We start from the raw sequence: 23,631 nt of genomic DNA on the forward strand, positions 1-23,631 counted from the left end.
TTTGGAGGGGGGGGTTGGTATTTTTCTGAAGTGAGAGTCGGGGAAGCAGAGAGACAGATTCCTGCATGTTCCCGACTGGAATCCACCTGGCACGCCCGCAGGGGATGATGCTCTCTGCCCATCTGGGCCATTGCTCCGTTGCAACAGGAGCCATTCTAGCACCTGAGGCAGAGGCCATGGAGCCATCCTCAATGCCCCGGGCCAACTTTGCTCCAATGGAGCCTTGGCTGCAGCAGGGGAAGAGAGATATAGAGAGAAAGGAGAGGGGGAAGGGTAGAGAAGCAGATGGGCGCTTCTCTGTGTGCCTTGGCCAGAAATCGAACCCAGGACTTCCACACGCCAGACTGACGTTCTACCGCTGAGCCAACCGGCCAGGGACAACATCTTTTACCATTTATCTTTTAAAAAGAATCTTAAAAATTTAAAAGAAGGTACAGTAAAGAAAAGCCACTGAAATTGAACTAGGAGTTGACTGATAAGTTCTGGTTCTCTTATATACTTGCTATGCAGACTCTAGGCCTCATTATACCCACTCATTGGTGGTAGGCCTCAAGAAAACCACCATTTGGACCTGGCCCACCAAGCCTTACTGCTCTGCAACAGGGCTTTTTTGGCCACAGGATTATTCCCTACATTAGTTGAAACTCACAAACCCTCAGTTACAAACAAGATGACACAATTTTGTTAAAATGTAATACACCATAGTCAGAAATGTATAAAGTGTGATTCGTTTTTAGTGGTGTATTTTTTTAATTGATTTTAGAGAGCTGAGGAAGGGAGGGAGAGAAGGTAAGAGAGAGAAACATCAATTTGTTCCACTTAGTTGTGCATTCATTGGTTGCTTCTTATAGTGCCTGACCAGGGATCAAACCCACACCTTGACATATCAGAATGATGCTCTAACCAACTGAGCTGCCTGGCCAGGACCTTTAGTGGTGTAATATGAAAGAACAAGGTGGGTTACATGAAGGCTACAAAAGGCTACAACTATATGCAGATAGTCCTATATAGATAAAAGCCATATGTCCCTCTCTCTGTAGCTCATTTTAGGCCACACAGACAACAGGTACCCTAGCTATTCTGCAAGCTGGAACACACTAGAAAACAATTAGCCATCCCCTAACCAGAAGACACAGAGAAGAAAATAATGCCCACTTCCTCCTCTCTGCCTTCAATGTCCACAGGCCAGGCCCTGCCTAGAAATATGAGGGCTATGACCCTAGCCATCCCTGAGGGCAGCCTGAAAAGCTTGCTTTGGTTTACTCATCTGATAAGTCTGTGTTCTCTGATAAAGGCCTCGTGGGGTAGAGAAAAGAATGTGCTTTTAGATCCTTCATGAGGATACAGAAATTGTTGGTCTTTAATCAATGTTAAAATAGCACTACGCTTAGCAACTGATGTTGTAGTAAGGATCAAGTAAATTAACAGCTGTGTAAACTCCAACATGATCTAAAACATAAAAGATGATTGTGTTTAAATAATTGTAAGAAACTTAAATGGAATAAAAACCCGGGCTTCTGTACCAAGTTGTGGATTGGAAGGCTCAGTATTGTTAAGCTAGTAATTCTCCCCAACCTGTTCTAAAGATTCAATGCAACCCACTTAAAATACTAGCAGATTTCGCCCTGGCTGGTTGGCTCAGCGGTAGAGCGTTGGCCTAGCGTGCGGAGGACCCGGGTTCGATTCCCGGCCAGGGCACACAGGAGAAGCGCCCATTTGCTTCTCCACCCCTCCGCCGCGCTTTCCTCTCTGTCTCTCTCTTCCCCTCCCGCAGCCAAGGCTCCATTGGAGAAAAGATGGCCCGGGCACTGGGGATGGCTCTGTGGCCTCTGCCTCAGGCGCTAGAGTGGCTCTGGTCGCAACATGGCGATGCCCAGGATGGGCAGAGCATCGCCCCCTTGTGGGCAGAGCATCGCCCCTGGTGGGCGTGCCGGGTGGATCCCGGTCGGGCGCATGCGGGAGTCTGTCTGACTGTCTCTCCCTGTTTCCAGCTTCAGAAAAATGAAAAAAAAAAATACTAGCAGATTTCCCTGGCTGGGTGGCTCAGTGGATAAAGCATCATCCCAGCGTACCAAGAGGGTGGGTTCAATCCCTAGCCAGGGCACGTAAAAGAGACAATTAATGAGTGCACAACTAAACAGAACAACTAAATGGAATAATGAATTGATGCTTTTCTCTCTCTCTTCCCCTGTCTCTTTCTCTCTTTCTCAAATCAATAGAAAAAAAATACTAGTCAACTGTTTTATAGAAATCAACAAGCTGATTCTAAAATTTCATGGATAAGCAAAGAAACAAAAACAACTTTGAAAAAGAACAAAGTTGCAGGACTCCCACTGCCTGCTTCTCAGCCTTCCTATAAAGGTACAGCACTCAAGATAGCATGGCATTAGCAAAATGAGAGACCAATGGAACAGAAGATACAGCCAGGAAGTAGACCCACATGAATATGGTCAAGTGATTTTCAACAAAATTGCCAAGGCAGTTCAATAGGGAAAGAAAAGTCTTATCAACAAATGGTGCTGGAACAAGTCCACATCCATGTGCAAAAAGAATGATCCTCAACCCATACTTTGTACTACATTAAAAAAATTAAGTTGAAATTACTTAATTGTAAAGCCTAAAAGTATAAAACTTTTAGAAGAACACATAAGAAGAAATAACTTTTTGACCCTGAGTTAAGCAAAGAATTCTTAGAAAAGACCAAAAGGCACAAATCATAAAAGAACAAAATGATAAATTAGACTTCATCAAAATTAAAAACATCTGTTCTTCAAGACTTTTGTTAAAATGAAAAGACAAGCCACAGACTGAGAAAATATATTTGCAAAATACATATTGGATAACGAAATGGTATCCAAAATATATAAAGAACTCTCACAAAACAATAATAAGAAAATGAACAACTCAATTTAAAAACTGGGCAAAAGATTTGAAGAGACACTTCAAAGAAGATACACGAATGGCAAATAAGCACACAAAAGGTGCTCAATGTTATTACTTATTAAGAAAACCCAAATCAAAACCACAATGAGCTAGCACTACACATGCATTAGAATAACCAAAAATTAAAAAAAAAAGAAATACTACCACCTCACATCCATTAGGATGACTACTACTAAAAAAAAAAAAAAAATTCCAATTTCCAGAAAATAACAAGCAATGGTGATGACCTGGAGAAATTGGAATGCTTGCACACTGTTGGTAAGAATGTAAAATGGTATAACAACTGTGGAAAGCAGTTGAGGACCTCCTCAAAAAAATTAAAAATAGAGCCCTAGCCTGACCAGGCGGTGGTGCAGTGGATAGAGCATCGGACTGGGATGCAGAGGACCCAAGTTCGAGACCTCCGAGGTCACCAGCTTGAGCGCGGGCTCATCTGGTTTGAGCAAAGCTCACTAGCTTGGACCCAAGGTCGCTGGCTTGAGCAAGGGGTTACTCGGTCTGCTGAAGCCCCATGGTCAAGGCACATATGAAAAAGCAATCAATGAACAACTAAGGTGTCACAACGAGGAACTAATGATTGATGCTTCTCATCTCTCTCCATTCCTGCCTGTCCCTATCTGTCCCTCTCTCTGACTCTCTCTCTGTCTCTGTAAAAATAAATAAATAAATAAATTACAAAAAAAAAAAAAAAAATAGAGCCCTAGCCAATTGGCTCAGTGGTAGAGCATAGGCCCAGCATGTGGAAGTCCTGGGTTCGATTGCCGGCCAGGGCATACAGGAGAAGCGCCCATCTGCTTATCCACCCTTCCCCCTCTCCTTTCTCTCTATCTCTCTCTTCCCCTCCCGCAGCCAAGGCTCCTTTGGAGCAGAGTTGGCCTGGGCGCTAAGGCTGGCTCCATGGCCTCCACCTCGGGCGCTAGAATGGCTGATTGCAGTGGAGCAACGCCCCAGATGGGCAGAGCATCGCCCCCTGGTGGGCATGCTGGGTGGATCCCGGTCGGGCACATGCGGGGTTCTGTCAGCCTCTCTCCACCCCCGTCCCGTTTTTGCTTCTTACTTTGGAAAAATACAAAAAAAAAAAAAAAAAAAGGAATTATCATATAATCCAGCAACCCCACTTCTGAGTATACACACACAAAACAACTGAAATCATGTTCTGGAAGAAAGATTTGCACTCCTGTGTACACAGCAGCATTATTCACAATAGCCAAAAGCTGAAAGCCACCCAAATGTCCATTGATGGATGAATGGATAAACAAAATGTGGTTTATACATAAAATGGAGTATTATTCAGTCTAAAAAGGAAAGAAATCCTGTCACATGTTACAATATGGATGAACCTTGAGGACACTGTGCCAAATGAAACAGCCAGTCAAAAAGGACATGTACTACATGAGTTTACTTATAATAAGAGGTACCTAGAAATAGTTGAATTAACAGAGACAGAAAAGTAGAACAATGGTTGCCAGGGACTGGGGAATGGGAATGAGGAGTTGTTACTTAATGGGTACAGAGTTTCAGTTCTGCAAGATCAAAAAGTCCTGGAGATTGCTTGTGCAACAATGTGAATATACATAACACTACTGGACTTATACGTAAAAATGGCTAAAACAGCTAATTTTATGTTGTTTTTATTGTATTTAAAAAAAACTGAAAACCAAGTGATGGAGAGAGAAGGCCGTCACTAGAACTCTCATACATTGCTGATGGGAATGTGAAATGGTATATCCACTTTGTAAAACAGTTTCGAAGTTTCTTATAAAATATACACTAACCATATGATCCAACAATTCCACTACTATGAGCTTACACAAAAATTGTATATAAACATTTATAATATCTTTATTCACAATAGCTAAAAGGTGGAAACAATCCAAGTGCCCATCAATGGGTAAAGAGATAAACTGTAGTACCTTCATGCAATGGAATACTATTCAGCAATAAAAAAGAAACGAACTACCAATAAATGCAATGTGGTAGATTGAATTATGTTCCCCAAACAAGACAGATTTAAGTCCTAATCCCAAGTACCTGTGAATGTGACCTTGATAATTTTGGAAAAACAATCTTTGCAGATGCAATCAAGTTAAGGTGAGTTATAATGGACTGGACTAGAGTGAGCCCTAAATCCAATACTGGTGTCTTTATAACAGAAACTGCAAGAGGATTCTCCTCCAGAGCCTTCAGAGAACACAGCGGCTGACACTTTGATTTCAGGCTCTCACCTTCAAAACTGGGAGAGAATAAATGTCTGTTGTACATCACCCAGTTTACAGTACTTTGTTACAGCAGCTCTAGGAAACTACAAGGTGCAAGGACATGGGTGAGTTTCAAATGCAATGTGCTAAGTGGAAGGACTCAAAAGACTACATATTTCTTATTCCATTTAAAAGATATACTGCAGAAGGTGGGGGGTAGACATAGATTATAAAGGGACATAAGGGAACTTTTGGGGGATGACTGCGGTGCTGATTATTTCACAGAGAACTGTAGACCTAAAAAAGGTCATTGTATTATATGTAAACTATACTTCAAAAATGTTTACTTTAAAAAATCTGTGCTAGCCTGACCAGGTGGTGGCGCAGTGGATAGAGCATCGGACTGGGATGCGGAAGGACCCAGGTTCGAGACCCCGAGGTCACCAGCTTGAGTGCGGGCTGATCTGGCTTGAGCAAAAAGCTCACCAGCTTGGACCCAAGGTCACTGGCTCCAGCAAGGGGTTACTCGGTCTGCTGAAGGCCCATGGTCAAGGCACATATGAGAAAGCAATCAATGAACAACTAAGAAGTCGCAACGCGCAACGAAAAACTAATGATTGATGCTTCTCATCTCTCTCCGTTCCTGTCTGTCTGTCCCTGTCTAACTCTGCCTCTGTAAAAAATAAATAAATAAAAATAAATAAATAAATAAAAAATAAAAAATAAATAAAAAATCTGTGCTAGGAATCCTTTTTCTCAGTCTGTTAAGATCTTGCATCTAAAAGTATTTCCTGTTTGATGCAAATACTTTTTATAAAAATTCTCTACAGGTTCTTATGTTGACACAAACATATTTCATTTAAGTTTAAAAATGGATAGCCCCAGCCAGGTAGTTCAGTTGGTTAGAGCATCATTCCGATATAACCAAAGTTGTGATGTCAATCCCTGGTCAGGACTCAGAAGAATCAACCAATGAATGCATAAACAAGTGGAACAGGCCCTAGCCAGATGGTTCAGTAAACAGAGAACTGTCCTGGTGCACCAAGGTCACAGATTCAATTCCTGGTCAGGGCACATGTGAGAAGCAACCAATGAGTACCCAACTGAATGGAACAACTAAGTAGAACAATGAGTTGATGTTTCTCTCTCTCTCTCTCCCTCTGTCCCTTCCCCAACCCCTCCCATTCTTCCCTTTCTCTCAAATCAATTAAAAAAAAAATCATCGACCTAGCATGTGGAAGGCCCAGATTCAATTTCTGTTCAGGGCACACAGAAGTGACCATCTGCTTCTCCCCCCTTCTTTTTCTCTTTCTCTTCCTCTTCCACAGCTATGGCTCAATTGATCCAAGTGAGATGGCCCCAGGCACTGAGAATGGCTCTGTGGAGCCTCCACCTCAGGTGCTAAAAATAGCTCAGTTGCAAGCATCGGCCCCAGATGGGCAGAACATCAGCACCAGATGGGGTTGCTGGGTGGATCCTGGTCAGCATCTAACTCCCCTCCTCTCACTTAAATTAAAAAAAAAAAAAGTCTGTGCTTGAGGAATTCCCTTTTATCCTTAGTTTGTCAGGAACCCTGAGAAGAGGGTCCCCCCTGGCCTAATCAGGGATAATGTGAGGGTCAAAATAATAATAATTTTATTGATTATAACACATGGAATAAAATAAAAAAACACAAAACCATATAGAAAAATAATGTATCAAACTAGAAAAGTTTGATAAAGGTCAATATAAAGTATCTCCTCACAAAATATTATTTAATTACAAAAGAGAAGTATAACTTTAAAATGGAGAAGGCTGCCTGACCAGGTGGTGGCGCAGTGGATAGAGCGTCGGACTGGGATGCGGAGGACCCAGGTTCAAGACCCCGAGGTCGGCAGCTTGAGCATGGGCTCATCTGGTTTGAGCAAAACTCACCAGCGTGGACCCAAGGTCGCTGGCTTGAGCAAGGGATTACTCAGTCTGCTGAAGGCCCACGGTCAAGGCACATATGAGAAAGCAATTAATGAACAACTAAGGTGTCGCAATGAAAAACTGATGATTGATGCTTCTCATCTTTTTCCATTCCTGTCTGTCTGTCCCTATCTATCCCTCTCTCTGACTCTGTCTCAAAAAAAAGAGGAAAAAAAAAGGAGAAGGCTGACAGAAAGATACAACCCTATCATATCGAACATCATTAGTAATAAATGGATATCACCCACTTAATGAGGCACATAACAACCTCACTTCTATGCTATTTCTGCTAAAGATGCATAATCTGAATCTAATCATGAAAAAACATCAGATAGACCCCAGGGAAGAAATATTCTTCAAAAGTGGCAAGGCCACAAAGGGCAAAAATAATTTTTTTCATGTCAAAGATCAAAAACTGAATAATTGTTCTAGACTAAAGGAGACTAAAGGCACTAAAGACAATAACTAAATACATTAGGTTTTGAATTGCATCTTTTTGTGACAGAAAACAGTAATGTGACACAATGGTACCTTGAGATACGAATTTAATTTGTTCTGTAACCAAGCTCGTAAGTCAGTCAACTTGTATATCAAACTGCCAATACTGGACCCGTGCGCCAACACGCGCCAACTAGCGGCAGCTTCCCGAATCACGACTCATATCTCAGAATTTCACTTGGATCTCGAACAAAAATACAGACTGAGACACAGCTCGTATCTTTAAAAAAAAAAAAAAAATCGTATGTTCATCTGTTCATATCTCAAGGTACCACTGTATTTGATAAAACTTAAGTGGGGTCTGAGAGTCAGATGGTAACAATTATCAGTGCCAATTTCCTGGTTTCAATGGCTCTATTTTTGTTATGTAGGACAATGTCCTTGCCTGTAGCAAACACAGAGGGAAGGAAGTATTTTGGGGATGATACAGCATCAGGTCAGCAACTTATCAAGGGAGAAGAAATTATTTGAATGGTACTTCCAATCTTCCAATTTTTCTGTAAGTTTGTGATTGTTTCCAAGTAGAGAAAGTATTCAAAGAAAGAATCTGGCCCTGGCCAGTTGGCTTAGCAGTAGAGCATTCGCCTAGTATGTGGAAGTCCCGGGTTCTATCCCCAGTCAAGACACACAGGAGAAGCAACCATCTGCTTCTCCTCCCTTCCCCCTTCACCATCTCCCTCTTTCCCTCCCCTATCCTGTAGCCAGGCACTGAAATAGCTTGGTTGCCAAGCAGCATTCCCAGATGGGCAGAGCATTGCCCTGAAGGGGGCTTGCCAGGTAGATCCTGGTTGGACACATTCAGGAGTCTGTCTCTCTGCTTCCCCACCTATCACTTAATAAAAAAAAAGGAATCCTGGGACAGTCAAGGGCTGTCACTTCATCCCATTCCCCAATGCAACAGGAGAGGGATGTGATAGCAAAATCTGTATTCCTCTAAAATTGAAAATAACGTGCCACAGAATTGGGATTTCAAAAACAGCCATCCTTGACAATGCTCTATTTTCTGAAGCATGAAACCCAGCACAAAACAGAGACCTAATTTATGTGGATACTAAATGATCCAACAGGCCAACATGTCAGAGGTCTGACCTACAGAAACAGACCTCTAACACTGGCAGTGTATATTAAAGACAAGATTCCAGTGCAATAGGTACAAATCTGTTCATATTGTATACTTTTTCTAATCACTAGCATGTTTCAGAGTTCCTATTAGCAGTCTTAAGTGGAAATCTCCAATTTAAATAATACTTTTTATGATACATCATCAAATAGTGAACCCAGTTTTCACAAGAAAGAAAGACTACTTTTAAAATGGAGAGGCATCCAAGTGAATCAAACAGTTTATATATTAAAGTTTATATTTCAATTTGAACACAAAATCTTAAATTGTGTAATTAGAATGATAGGCTAATTTTTCAGAGACTAGAACATCTCAATAAGTTTAATTCAGGTCTTAACAAAAGTACTATATGCCATTGTCTGAAATACCAATTTCACATGGTTCTGAACAGGGCTCTTCATTGATATGATTAAAGCACAAATCTAAATGCAATAGAGATCACCTGTCTGTGCCTTAGGTCGGCACTCTCCAACATGATAGAAGCTAGACACATGAAGGGAGTAAAATATGGCTACTCTAAATTCAGAAATGTTTTCAGTGTAGAATACACACGAGGTTTCAAAGACTTAATAGAAAAAAAAATAGCCCTGGCCGGTTGGCTCAGTGGTAGAGCATCGGCCTGGCGTGTGGAGGTCCCGGGTTCCATTCCCGACCAGGGCACATAGGAGAAGCACCCATTTGCTTCTCCACCCCTCCCCCTCTCCTTCCTCTCTGTCTCTCTCTTCCCCTCCCGCAGCCGAGGCTCCTTTGGAGCAAAGACGGCCCGGGCGCTGGAGATGGCTCCTTGGCCTCTGCCCCAGGCGCTAGAGTGGCTCTGGTCGCAGCAGAGCGACGCCCCGGGGGAGCAGAGCATCGCCCCCTGGTGGGCAGAGCGTCACCCCCTGGTGGGCGTGCTGGGTGGATCCCGGTCGGGCGCATGCGGGAGTCTGTCTGACTGTCTCTCCCGGTTTCTAGCTTCAGAAAAATACAAAAAAAAAAAAGAAAAAAGAAAAAAAAAAAAAAGAATGTGAAATAGTACATTATTTATATTGATAGTATGTTGAAATAATATTTTGGATATATTAAGTTAAATAATTAAACTATTTAAATAAAATTCATTCCACCTGTTTTTTCTTTAATGTGACTACTGAAAAAGTTTAGTTTAAATTACATTGCAGCTCACATATTTCTACTGGACAGTGCTGCCTTAGGCTATTTGTGAACTCACACTACCTCGTGCTGCAGAAACTAGGAAAGAGAATAATGATGGACTTCCCAGAAAAACACTGAACTGTATCTAGGACAGGTTTATCCTTCCAGATCTAATCTTTTTAAGGATAATCTCTGCCTATCTCTTTACAGTCCACTCAGCTTGATGAAGAAAATATCCGGAGTACCTGAAACTCTGATGCACTGCTTCGCAGCTGGCTCACGTTTGGTAAGGATCCACCATGGTATTGTGTCAGGCGCAGTTGTTGAAGCTTCTGAAATTGAACCTGGAAACAGAGATTTCAAGACCTTTGAGAGATGACAGCAAAGGTCTGGAGAAAGCATCAAAGTGTTCTGTTTTGTAGTGAAATGGTTCAAGAGTGAAAGTCTTGGTTTCAATTTCTTCTCTACTTAAAACTGTCAGGTTTCCGGTGCTTTGTGGTTTTTTAGTCTTTTTTTGGAAAGAATTTACCCATGTTCCAAATGTCCTCTGCACTATGATAGTAAGGCACTCTTGTGCAAGGTCTCTGAGTGTGTGTATAGGCATGCAGACATAATATTTAACCAGCAATAAAGAATTTCTTGAAGAAAAACTAAGCCACTATCTACAACTCTGTGACATGACCTGTTCTCCCTTCTCCGTGCTCTTTACCACTCATTCACCTTTATGTGTAATAACTGCATAGCTGTAATCCTAACATAGGTATAATCTTAAGCCTTTTATATATTTAATAGTTATATTTAATGGCAACATAACATTTCTTCTTTTGAATTATTTCCATAGAAGACATTCCAAAATGTAACTACTAAATCTCTGGGTAGGGCCTGTTAATGGCTCTCAACACATCCTATCGGAATGTTCAAAGGTTAAACCAATGCATATATGGGAAGAGTTTCACCAAACACCTCACTAATATTGGATATGATCATTAATTGCAGTAAGGAAAGAGGCCAATTCAACAGGTATAGAATGGGATTCCACTGTTTTACTTCTTTGGGTTATTTTTGTTGTTGTTCTGTTCATTTGTTTTTTCCCCTCCTTTTTTTTTTTTTTTTTTTTTTTTTTTTTTTTTTTTTTTTTTTTTTTGGTTCTGTTCATTTGTTATATTCCATTGTTTTAATATGCCTGTCTTTTGCAAGTTCTTCCTTGCTTCATTTTTCAAAAGGCAATAAACTGGTTACAGTTCTTGTAAACCCCAAAGTGGTCCAATTTGGTCTTTAAGAGTTCTCTTTCTAAAATAATAAATTACCTCTTGGTTATATAACCCTTGGCAATTATAATTCATGTTGGGAAGAAAGGGTAGATGGGAACCGTGAGGAAGATTTTTACCCTTTCATTACTATTTCTCTTTTTCTTTTTTTTGTGGCAGAGAGAGAGAGAGTCAGAGAGAGGGACAGATAGGGACAGACACACAAGAAGGTAGAGAGATGAGAAACATCAATTCTTTGTGGTGGCACCTTAGTTGCTCATTGATTGCTTTCTCATATGTGCCTTGACTGGGGGGCTACAGCAGACCAAGTGGCTCCTTGCTTGAGCCAGCGAACTTGGGCTCAAGCTGGTGAGACTTGCTCAAACCCGATGAGCCCACGCTCAAGCTGGCAACCTCAGGGTCTCTAACCCGGTTCCTCCACGTCCCAGTCCGACACTCTATCCACTGGGTCACCGCCTGATCAGGCTACTCTTGCTCTTTTTCTAATTAAAAAAAACCAACTACTATCAGTTCTGAGTCTCTATTACCCACTTCATCTGTAACACTTGCCACAATCACCAAGGGAGACTGCATTATCCCACTTTCACAGACCTGGAGACACAGGCTTAGAGCAGTTCAGAGACTTGCACAAAGTCGCAAAGCTACAGGAAGCTGAGCTATGGCGGTCTATGTCAAAACCCACACTCTTTCTTATTTCTGCCATATTCTTTTCCTTTTTTTCCCTTCATTTCTCCCTTAATAACCATACTATTTACAGGCTCAGAGAAAAGTGAAATTTGGTTGACCAAAAGTATTGCTGAGTCTATGAAGCTCTCTGATTTTGTTTTTTGCATTTATTAGGAAACCTTTGAAATATATACAAAATAGACATGAGTATAACGAAACCCTATCCAGCAATCTTCCAGTTTCAACAATATTTCCAACTTTTGTATAGTCTTTTTTTTTCTTTCTTTCTTTTTTTGTGACAGAGACAGAGGGAGGGACAGATAGGGACAAAAGAACAGATGAGAAGCATCAGTTCTTCGTTTTGGCAATTCAGCTGTTCATTGATTGCTTTCTCATATGTGCCCAGACTGGGGGGGGGGGGGGGCTACAGCAGAGCGAGTGACCCCTTGCTCAAGCCAGTGACCTTGGGCTCAAACCAGCGACCCTGTACTCAAGCTGGTGAGCCCATGCTCAAGCCGGATGAGCCCCCTCAAGCTGGCGATCATAGGGTTTCAACCCTGAGTCCTCTGCATCCCAGTCCAACACTCTATCCACTGCACCACCCCCTGGTCGGGCAAATCTTGATCCATCTTTACCCCTACCACTACCCATGGCACCCGTCTAAAAGAAATCCAGATATCATATCATTCCATATTTCAACATGCATCTCCAAAAGATAAGGATTTGTATCTGTTTGGAAGTTTTAAAGGCATACGAAGCTCTTTAGTGGCCTTAATTTCCTTATACCCACAGAATTTGATTTATCTAGCATACTTCCTAGGAGATGGTTATGATCTATTAATCAAAACCCAGATCTGAGAGTCAAATGAGAGAAGGAAGACATGGTGAGCTTTCTCTCTATCAACTGAGTTATAAGAATAAAGTTTCAGGTTTTGATTTTAACATTAATATTCTCAAAGCACTTACCAAAGCATTTGAACCTCTGCCCTTGAAATTCTCTAGATAAAATTCTCACCCTTCTTGATCTAAAGCCTGTATTAAAAAATTGATTTTAGGCCCTGGCCGGTTGGCTCAGCAGTAGAGCGTCGGCCTGGCGTGCGGGGCATCCGGGTTCGATTCCCGGCCAGGGCACACAGGAGAAGCGCCCATTTGCTTCTCCACCCCCCCCCTCCTTCCTCTCTGTCTCTCTCTTCCCCTCCCACAGCCAAGGCTCCATTGGAGCAAAGATGGCCCGGGCACTGGGGATGGCTCCTTGGCCTCTGCCCCAGGCGCTAGAGTGGCTCTGGTCACGGCAGAGCGACGCCCCGGAGGGGCAGAGCATCGCCCCCTGGTGGGCATGCCGGGTGGATCCCGGTCGGGCGCATGTGGGAGTCTGTCTGACTGACTCTCCCCGTTTCCAGCTTCAGAAAAATACAAATATATATATATATATATATTGATTTTAGGCCCTGGCCGGTTGGCTCAGTGGTAGAGCATCGGCCTGGCGTGCAGGAGTCCCGGGTTCGATTCCCGGCCAGGGCATACAGGAGAAGAGCCCATCTGCTTCTCCACCCCTCCCCCTCTCCTTCCTCTCTGTCTCTCTCTTCCCCTCCCGCAGCCAAGGCTCCATTGGAGCAAAGTTTGCCCAGGCGCTGAGGATGGCTCTGTGGCCTCTGCCTCAGGCGCTAGAATGGCTCTGATTGTGGCAGAGCGACGCCCCAAGGTGGGCAGAGCATCGCCCCCTGGTGGGCATGCCGGGTGGATCCTGGTCGGGCGCATGCGGGAGTCTGACTGCCTCCCCATTTCCAGCTTTGGAAAAATACAAAAAAATAAGTAAATTTGATTTTAGAGAGAGAAGGGAGAGAGAGAGAGAGAGACATTGATTTGTTGTTCCACTTAGTTATACATTCATTTGTTGATTCTCGTAAGTACCCTGACCAGGGATCAAACCCGGGACCTTGATATACAGAGATGACGCTCTATCCAACTGAGCTACCTGGTCAGGGTTGATCTAAAGCTTTTGATTCCTTCTTCTATCAATTCATCCATTTATTCACCTACATAAAAACCTTTAACTGTATGGCAGGTACTGTGTCAGGCACTGGCCCACAAAGATGAATATGTACCAAAGTTCCTGCCTTCAAAAGAGTTCTCACAAAGGCTTCGACTCTTACCCCAAAGCCTTAACGCTTCAACCAAGCTTAGTTCTACATCTAGTTACAGACCTGCCTTCTGCTGAGCTGTAGCCCCTCTCACGGTCTCCCACATCTGCTCTCCTTCCCAAAGTGCTTATTTCTAGGCCCTTGAGAGACAGCTGAACTATAGTAAAAAGAGCACTGGATTTGGAAATAAAGGATCTGACTTTGAAACCTGGAGCTACCATGTGGTTGGGCAAATTATTCTGCAGTCTACTTCATAAAGACGATATAAGGATTGAAAGAAAGAACAGACATAATGGTGGTATGTAAAATGTAAAGCTCTGGACTTCTCAAAACATCATGATTGTTGATACTTTCAACTACCTCCTAAGCCTGAGAATTTTATATTTTCCTCTTTTGAGACATAGAATAATTGAACCAGAAAGAACCATAGAGACTGTCTGCGACACTGTCACACTTACTAATGATGTAAACGAGGACCAAAGAATGATTAGCCTTAAGTAGAGGTCACAGACTGACAGGCCATAGGCCACATTTAGCCTAGAGAGTTCTGTCTGACCCACATGATGTTGACCCACTAAATGTTTTAAATTTTAAATTTTAAAATTGGAAGACTGCATAAAAATCTGGATTTCCAGCTTCTCTTCTTTGAGAGATCAAACAATATACTAAAGCCATACTCTTGCATGGCAAAATGCATCAAGCTGAGAAGTGACTGCCTCCTTAGACAGGGTTTAGGTTCTCCTGTTTGACCAAGTCCTCATTGTACCCTATTATTCCTCCACTACAGCCTGAAGTCAGCTACTATGAATTATCTCCTTCCTTACCCCTCCACTCATTTCTCTTACCTGCCTTACCACAGAACTTGAGATAGCAACCTTTAGACCAGGGGTCCCCAAACTACGGCCCATGGGCCACATGCGGCCCCCTGAGGCCATTTATCCGCCCCCGCTGCACTTCCGGAAGGGGTACCTCTTTCATTGGTGGTCAATGAAAGGAGCACATTGACCATCTCATTAGCCAAAAGCAGGCCCATAGTTCCCATTGAAATACTGGTCAGTTTCTTGATTTAAATTTACTTGTTTTTTATGTTAAATATTGTATTTGTTCCCATTTTGTTTTTTTACTTTAAAATAAGATATGTGCAGTGTGCATAGGAATTTGTTCATAGTTTTTTTTATAGTCCGGCCCTCCAACAGTCTGAGGGACAGTGAACTGGCCCCCTGTGTAAAAAGTTTGGGGACCCCTGCTTTAGACTATAGTCATACACCCTAGCGGAATTTCCTTCAATGTCTATATGAAATGAGATCCAATCTGCACTAATTCATTTACGAAAAAGTATGGTAATAGTCAACACAATCCCAAACAAAATCCTAGCAGGTCTTTTCATAGAAATTGACAAGATAATTCTAAATTTTATAGAGTAAACGTAGAATTAAACCTAAAATAGCCAAAACAATTTTTCTTTTTCTTTTTTGTTTTTCAATTTTTATTTACTGATTTTAGCAAGAGAAGAAGGTAAAGAGAGAGAGAAAGAGAGAGGAACATCGACCTGACCAGGGATTGAACCAGCAAACTCTGTGCTTTGAGAGGATGCTCTAACCAACCAAACCAAGCTATCTAGCCAGTGCTATTTCTTTCCTTCCTTTTCTTTCCTTCCTTTTCCTTCCTTCCTTCCTTCCTTCCTTCCTTTTTTCCTTTCCTCCCCCCTTCCTTCTTTTTTTTTTTTGTGACAGAGAGAGGGACAGATAGGGACAGACAGACAGGAAAGGCGAGAGATGAGAAGCATCAATTCTTAATTGTAGCACCTTAGTTGTTCAGTGATTGCTTTCTCCTATGTGCCTTGACCAAGGGGCTACAGCAGAGTGCGTCACCCCTTGCTCAAGCCAGCGACCTTGGGCTCAAGCCAGCAACCCTGCACTCAAGTCGGTGACCTCAAGGTCTCAAATCTGGGTCCTCCCCATCCCAGTCTAATTCTCTATCCACTATGCCACTGCCTGGTCAGACCTGTCCTCCCTCCCTCCCTTCTTCTCTCTCTTTTTCTTTCTTTCCCTTCCTTTCTTTTCTTTTCCTTTCCTTCCTTTCTTTTTTTTTTTTTTTTTTTGCCAAAGCCAAGTTTTGAAAAGAGCAAGGTTAGAAGACTTAAGTTACCTCACTTCAGAACTCACTTTATAGCTACAGGAATCTAGGCAGTGTGCTAGTATGAAAGAGAGAAAGAGAGAGAGAGAGAGAGATCAGTAGAACAACAGAAGAGTACAAAAATAGACCCATACATATATGGCCAAATAATTTTTAACAAAAAGTGTCATAGGAATTCAATAGAAAAAAAAAGTTTCAACAAATGCTCCTGAAATAGTTGAATATATAAACTTTTGATATGACAGCCAGATTTAAACCCCAGTTCTACCACTCGCCAACCATGCAACCCTTCCTCTCAAGCCTCAGCCTTCTCGTCTGCAAAATGAAGAACATCCTAGAAACATTCCATAGGGTCATTATGAGAACTACATGAGATAATGAATGTAAAGGATCAGTACCATGCCTGGCAAAAAGACAATGCTCAATGCTTAGCTGAAACCAATCTTTCTAATCTCTCCTCTCTATTCCTCTCAGAGGCCTCACTACTCCATAACATATCTAACATTTGTTTGTTTTAACCTAAAAATAATGTTTTTAAACAAATATTCAGCCAAATTAATGCTCCAGGTTGATGTGCTGAGTTTATCCTCTGGTTTCTCAACACTAAGTTGTCCTTCAAAGCTAAGCTTCTTGAACAAGTCACCAACCCATCTATTTTCTCCCATTCATTCCTCAATGCTTTACAACCTCCCTTTCAGACAGCAACCTGTGAATGAAGTGGCTCTCACCAAGATTACCAAAGACCTTCATGTGACTAGCAGACCAAGAGACAGGTCCTTATCATGTTAGACCAAGTCAGCAGCACTGAGCTAGGCTGGTCGACATTCCCTCCTCTTAACAATAACCCTCCTGGCTTTTCTGTCTAGTGGCTCTTCAGTCTTCTTTGCTGACATCTTCTCCTCCCCTCCCTCCCCTTAAACAGTGGAGCTCCTTGGGCTTCTCCTGGGCTCTTTGCATCTCACTCTAAGGAGAGGTCACAAACTCAAATGCCTACAGGTACCAAGACCAAGTATGGAAGATAATTAAGCAAAGGGAGTTAGAATCGCTGTGAGGAACACCATAGGTAGTGGTGAGGGGTGAGGACTGTGGCAAACTGAAGAACATATGCATGCCCTATCTGATGGTGGCAGCCACTATTCAGCTCCAGGTAATTGCTGCCAAGCAGAAATGTAGGTTGAGTGTTGTTAGATAATCTCATTTTTCAAAAAAAGACAGAGTCCATATTTTAATCTAAAATTCCAGTATTCATTGTTGACCCTAGTTTTTTAAAAACACATATTTGGGCCCTCCAAATTCAAAACACATCAGAGGGCCAAATTCGAATTTAGGCCACAATTTGCAAGATCTGTTCTAGAAATTCTTCCTAGGCAGTGAATCTACTCTTGCAGCTACACAGCAAAGATACCCACATTTATATCATTAGCCTAGACTTCCCTCCTGAGCTCCAGGACCACTTAACAACTGCCTTTTGGACCATCTCTATTTACATGCTTCACAGGCACCTGAAACCCAGCATCTCTACACACTGAGGAGTCTGCCCCACCCTGCTCCTCTTTTAAGGGGGTAGACCCTGAAATGGTTCGAGTCAGAAAGCTGGGGCTCACCCTTGAGTCCTCCCTCTCCCTTGCCGCCCTCAACCATTCACTAACTCTGTAATTTCAACCTCCTAAATATCAATCTGTTTACTTCTCTGCCTCCCTGTTGCTACCACTCTAGTCAATGCCATCCTCTCATCTTCTAGAATGGTATGACAACCTACAAACAATGTCTCTGCCACCTTCTGCTCTGTTCCATCCATCATTCTGGAGCTAGAGGCATTCTTTGAAAATGCAAAGCTCTCCTGGTTCAACCCCTTCAATGACTCTCCATTGTCTTTAGAATCAAGTCCCAGAGCCTGTCTCTACGCCTTATCTCAAGTCACCCTTGCGCCCTTGCTGAACCTCTGCTTCCTGTGCCTGAAACATTCTCTCTCCCTCAACATACAAGGATATATCCTCAAATGCCTTCCCGACTCCCATGAACCGTTCAGGCCACTAGAAGAGGTCAAGATTCCCCATCATATACTCCAAGGGCTCCCTCTGCTTCCCCTTTTGTAATATTCATCAAAATGTGTTCTTACTTGTCAAATGAGTGTCTTTCATTAAAACCATTAAAACCTAAAATCCATGAAAAGACTGTGTTTTGCTTAGCTCACTACTGTATCCCTAGTTTCCATCCTAACCCCCAGCACACACAAAGGGCTCATTCAATAAATACTTGTTGAATAAATTAATAAGATCTTTGAAGCAAGACACCATGTTTTCACCTTCCCCACGCACACACCCATTAGCCACACTGGGCACTCCAGTACTGACAAATTAATAAATGAACAAAAGAACAGCCTCCTTCCAGGTATAGCTGCTTTTACTTTCTTCCCTCTTCTTACCATCCCAGGGACAACCTAGCATTCTCTTCTCAAAATTTTCCAACTGATTTCTGATAAGGCTGAACCCTAAAGCTGGAATGAAAAAATTTTCATAATCTAGTCCATCTCACCTACTAGGCAAATAGGATTTAACTCCAACACTTGAAGGATAAGCTGTAATCACATAGAGGTCTTGAAGCCCAGCACAGGCTTAGAGGGGAAAGAATACCTAGATTGATTAGTGATGTCTGCCATGAGCTGGTAGTGGAAAGTCAGGATAGCTACCATCCAGTTACCAGTAAGGAACTAGATGGATTCTTCTTCATTTGAAATCTTTAGATCATTGGAAATTCAGGCATATGCTTGAGGATATAGGAGTTTTCTAGAAGTATTCAGTTTTGTGACTTATTTTGAAAATAACCCTTAAATTTTTAAATAAGCAAATATTACTCAGCAAATTCAGTGTTAACATTTGTCTTTGTGTTTATGAACACAGTAGAGTCAAGTAGTATTTCTTTACTTGCAATTCAGAGCAGAAAAGAACAAAGCTAAATTAACATGTAAATGATGTTCTGTACTATGTGAAGAACAAAGTGACATCATAGTTTTGTAGTAAGCAGAACATAGAGACGTGCTGGCTGAATTGAGTTATCACTTGGGGCACAGCTGACCAGGCTAGCCAAACTCAAGAGATTCTGAGTTATAGGAATTAGCATTACATTCACATCGAGAACTTCAACTTAGTTTGGCAAAATGGCATTTGTTACAAGGCAGTGGTGTACTGGATAGAGTGTCTGCCTGGGACACTGAGGACCCAGGTTCAAAACCCCAAGGTCGCTGGCTTGAATGCAGGCTCATCCAGCTTGAATGTGGGCTCACCAGCTTGAGCACGGGGTCACTGGCTTGAGCATGAGAGCATAAACATGACCCCATGGTCACTGGCTTGAGCCCAAAGGTCACTGGCTTGAAGCCCAAGGTTGCTGGCTTAAGCCCAAGATCTCTGGCTTGAGCAAGGGGTTACTGGCTTGGCTGGAGCCCCACCCTCCCCCACCCTCGTCAAGGCATATATAAAAAAGTAATCAATGAACAAATAAAGTACTACAACTATGAGTTGATACATCTCTCCCTTCCTGTCTGTCCCTCTCTCTCTCTCAAAAAAAAATTTTTTTAATAGCATTTGTCACATAAATTAATATTAACTTGAATTCACTGCATTCTGAACTTTGACTGAATTTATTTATACTTGTGTTTTAGTTTATGGTTCTATCACAGCTATAAGCAAAAGACATTATATATAAGTTTATGTTTGAGCCTGACCAGGCAATGGTGTAGTGGATAGAGCATTGGATGACCAAGGTTTGAAACCCCAAGGTTGCTGGCTTGAGCACAGGGCCGCTGGCTAGAGTGTGGGATCATAGACATGACCTCATGGTCGCTGGCTTGAGCCCAAAGGTCGCTGGCTTGAGCCCAAGGTCACTCACTGGCTTGAGCAAGGAGTCACTCGCTCTGCTGTAGCCCCCTGGTCAAGGTACATATGAAAAAGCAATCATTGAACAACTAAGGTGTCGCAACGAAGAATTGATGCTTCTCATCTCTCTCCCTTCTTGTTTATCTGTCCCTATCTGTCTGATTTTCTCTGTTAACGTCAAAAGAAAAAAAAAAGTTTATGTTTGAAAATATCTGAGTAACATAATCTAAATTGAACACTGAGGATCTGTGAAAATTTTTTCCTTTAAAAGAAGTCTTGTATGCCTGATCTGTGATGGCACAGTGGATGGAGCATCAACCCGGAATGCTGAGGTCATCGGTTTAAAACCCCAGGCTTGCCCGGTCAGGGCACATGTGAGAAGCAGTCAATGAAGAACTAAAGTGAAACAACTACAAGTTGATGCTTCTCTCTCTCCTCTCTCTCGAAAAATCAATAGATAAAATCTTTTTCAAAAGTCTGTATCTTGTCCAGGCCTGTTAGTTCAGTTAGTTTAGAGCATCATCTTGAAACATGAAGGTTGAAGGTTCGATCCCTGGTCTGGGCAAATATGGGAAGCAACCAATGAATGCACAACTAAGTGGAATAACAAATGAATGCTTTGCTCTCTTTCCTTTCCTCTGTCTTTACTTTCCTCTCTGTCTTTCAAAAATCAAACAATAATTTAAAAAAATAAAGCCTGTATCTTACTCATTGCTTCATCTGTCAGGGATGTTTTAAGGCAGTGGTCCCCAACCTTTTTGGGCCACGGACCGGCCTTTAGGGTGGGAAGGATAAATGTATCACGTGACCGAGACAAGCATCAAGAGTGAGTCTTAGACGGATGTAACGAGGGAATCTGGTCATTTAAAAAAAAATAAAACATCACTCAGACTTAAATATAAATAAAACGGAAATAATGTAAGTTATTTATTCTTTCTCTGCGGACCGGTACCAAATGGCCCATGGACGGGTACAGGTCCGTGGCCCGGGGGTTGGGGACCACTGTTTAAAGGGGTATTCATGAATTGGGTGAGAGATTGGATCAACTGTAGGTACACAGACAGAGAGAACCTGTGTTTGTACATATATATTTTATGTATCTAAACAACACAGGCCCCAGCATTAATCCTCAGTGTTCACCCAGTTGTTCTCCTCAATGTGCTCTGAGCTTGTCATGCTCATCCCGAATCTAACCAAGGTCACATGTAAATGACCCTGGACACCAGGCAGGTAATAAATGAGAATAAGTTTTCTTGAAATCCTCAGCCTTCTTTATTTATATATTTTTTTCTGAGTGGGATAGAAATGTAAGTAAGTATAAAAATATTTCACTTTCCCCCTAACTTTGCTAAAAGAAAACACCACCAAAAATATGGTAAGTGGCAAGTGACAGCTAGCCTCAGTGTTGGGGCATCGCAACAGTGCCTGGTGTGAACTGTGGTCAACTAGGAAAACTCATGCTCCATCTGTGGGGGCGCCAGGACACCCAGCTCCAGCCAGTGGTTGTCTTTTGGGAATTCAGAATGAGTGTCTCCCAATTAATTATGTATATATAATATCATAATATAATATAATATATACTTAAGGAAATCTTATATATATATATAGAAATATATATGTATATAGAAAATACATTTTCTGTGAAATTTTTCGGTTTTCTGTGAAGATCTCTCAATTAAAAAAATTCTGGCAACAGATTCAAGTTTTTCCCCAACATCGTGCTGACCAAAAACTGTGTCTGCAGCTCGGTGCGCCGGGGCCACCGTTTGCTACTCTGCTTTCAGCCTCTTTCCATCCGCCTCCCTGCCCAGCATCTCTGTCCATCCTCCCCCATCCTCCCGCCGGTCCCTCAAGGTCGGCAGCAGGATCCTCCAGGCCGCCCGGCCCCTGCTGAGCCTCCTCCCGCCGTCCCGCGCGGACACCGCCGCGCTCTCCATCCTCCACCCGTCACTCCACGGCTCTCCAACCCCGCCGGGTTCGCCCCGCTCGCGCCCCACTCAGTCCCCCTGAACCCTTTCGGCCACCAGCAACGGGTGCACCTTGCCGGCTCCCGGGAAATACCCGGGGCTGAACCCCGGCGCCGGCGATAAAGCACCTCCGAGGAGTGAAAGCAGGAAAGGCGGCGCCCAGACCCCCGCGCCCGGCGGCCCAGAGCGCTCCTGAGGGGCGGGCGCCACTCGGCCCGCGGCCCCGTCGCCCAGCAGTCCCGCGGGCTCGCGGGCGGTGCACGCTCGGGGCAGAGACGCACGGCGCGCCGCCGGGCTGTTTGTGATTTCCTCCCGGGTTCCGGGTCACCCTGCTCTCAGGCCGCCCTCGACCCGCACGCCCGGCCCCGCGCGACCTCCCACCTCCACGGCGCGGGTGTCGACACGCGAAGAGCCGAGGCCGCGGCCGGCGGCCCCCACCGCCGACCGCCGGCCGCCGCCCCGGCCCCGGCGCATCAGGCCCGCGACCTCTCACCCGCCGCGCGGGGCCCACCCGCGTCCGTGGTCGCCCCCGCCCGCACCGGCCCAGGCCCTCACCCGCGACAGGGTGAGGTCGGTCATGAGCTGCTCGAAGGCCCGCGTCTCCTCGGCCTGCCGCTGCGTGTGCAGCGCGATCTTCTCACTGAACTTCCGCGGGTTCGCGCTGCCCGCGCCCGGCGAAGAGGCCATAGTGCGGCCCGGCGCTGGCGGAGGGGAGACGGCGGGCGCAGGGCCTACGGTTCGACCCACCCGTCGGTCTGTCAGTCCGCAGGCTGCCCAAGCTGAAGCCGCAGGGCCTTCCTCCGGCGCGACCCCGCACAGGAGCCGCCACGGCCCCTAAGCCAGCGAGCGGCCGGGAGCGCGCGAGGTCTGCCCCCCACCCTGGCCCCGCCCCGGACCCGCCCTCCCGTGGCCAAGCCCCGCCCTGTTCCTCCCGCTTGATCCCGCCCCCACCTCCAGTCTCGGACCCAGGGCTCCCCCCACCCCCCAATCCCCGCTCCAGACTCCGCAGCTCGCAGACCCAGAGGAAACCCCCCTCAGCAAAGCAAATGAATCCGCTGGAGAAGCTAGCCTACTACGTTATTGAAACGCTGCATTTTGAGAATAACGCGGCTTCTGGATTTACGTTACAATTTTAAAACACCCTTCTCCCCCAAATTATGATGATTTACTTCTTGGGGTGAAAATTGGGGGACTTCAGTGTGAGCAGTTCTCTCCCTTAGTTCCCACACGGCGGGCCTAACGTTTACCCTCCGGCCCTAGTTCCTAGCCAGCTCACTGCTTCCGTTCGTTTCGCTGACAGTGTGCTCAGGACCACCCAAGACAAAGTTACTAAATCTGGATCTTTTTAAAACCACATCTCCTGATTTTCACGATCCCGAGACACCATCCTAGCCTTGGTGCAACCTCTTAGCCCCTTAGCCCAGGCTCCTTTTTCAGGTTCTTTCCAAATCTCCCAATGGCCTCTGCAAACTCGGGCTCCAGCCAGATGTCATCCTCACCTTTTTGAACCAGCCTGTCATCCTCCACAGTTCTTTTGCAGTTCAGAAGCCACTCAGTATAAATGCTGACGTGCATAAAGATGTCGCAGACAGCTCTGAAAGTGTGTCTGTGTTTTATAAATATCAGAGACAGGCAGAAGAGTGCAGAAAATATTAACAATCCACGCCCTCCACCATCAAGATGAAACATCAAAACATTTTGCTTCACTTACTGGGTATTTAGTAAAGAAATACAAAATTAG

General features: G+C 43.9%; 1 protein-coding gene across 3 annotated transcripts in view; it reads right to left on the bottom strand.

The window, feature by feature from the left end:
- CRTC3 (CREB regulated transcription coactivator 3) overlaps positions 1 to 22,757 on the bottom strand; it is a 112,963-nt gene extending 90,206 nt beyond the window's left edge. For all 3 annotated transcript variants that reach the window (XM_066354852.1, XM_066354851.1, XM_066354850.1), the window contains exons 1-2: positions 22,446 to 22,757; positions 10,086 to 10,184 (exon numbers count right to left, since the gene is read on the bottom strand). In XM_066354852.1, the coding sequence (XP_066210949.1) occupies positions 10,086 to 10,184; positions 22,446 to 22,577 (231 nt within the window). In that variant the 5' untranslated portion in view covers positions 22,578 to 22,757. The remainder of the gene's footprint in view (positions 1 to 10,085; positions 10,185 to 22,445) is intronic.
- Between the last annotated feature and the right edge of the window lie 874 nt (positions 22,758 to 23,631).

The sequence above is a fragment of the Saccopteryx leptura genome, chromosome 13, assembly GCF_036850995.1.
Source record: "Saccopteryx leptura isolate mSacLep1 chromosome 13, mSacLep1_pri_phased_curated, whole genome shotgun sequence".
Taxonomy (NCBI): Eukaryota; Metazoa; Chordata; class Mammalia; order Chiroptera; family Emballonuridae; genus Saccopteryx; species Saccopteryx leptura.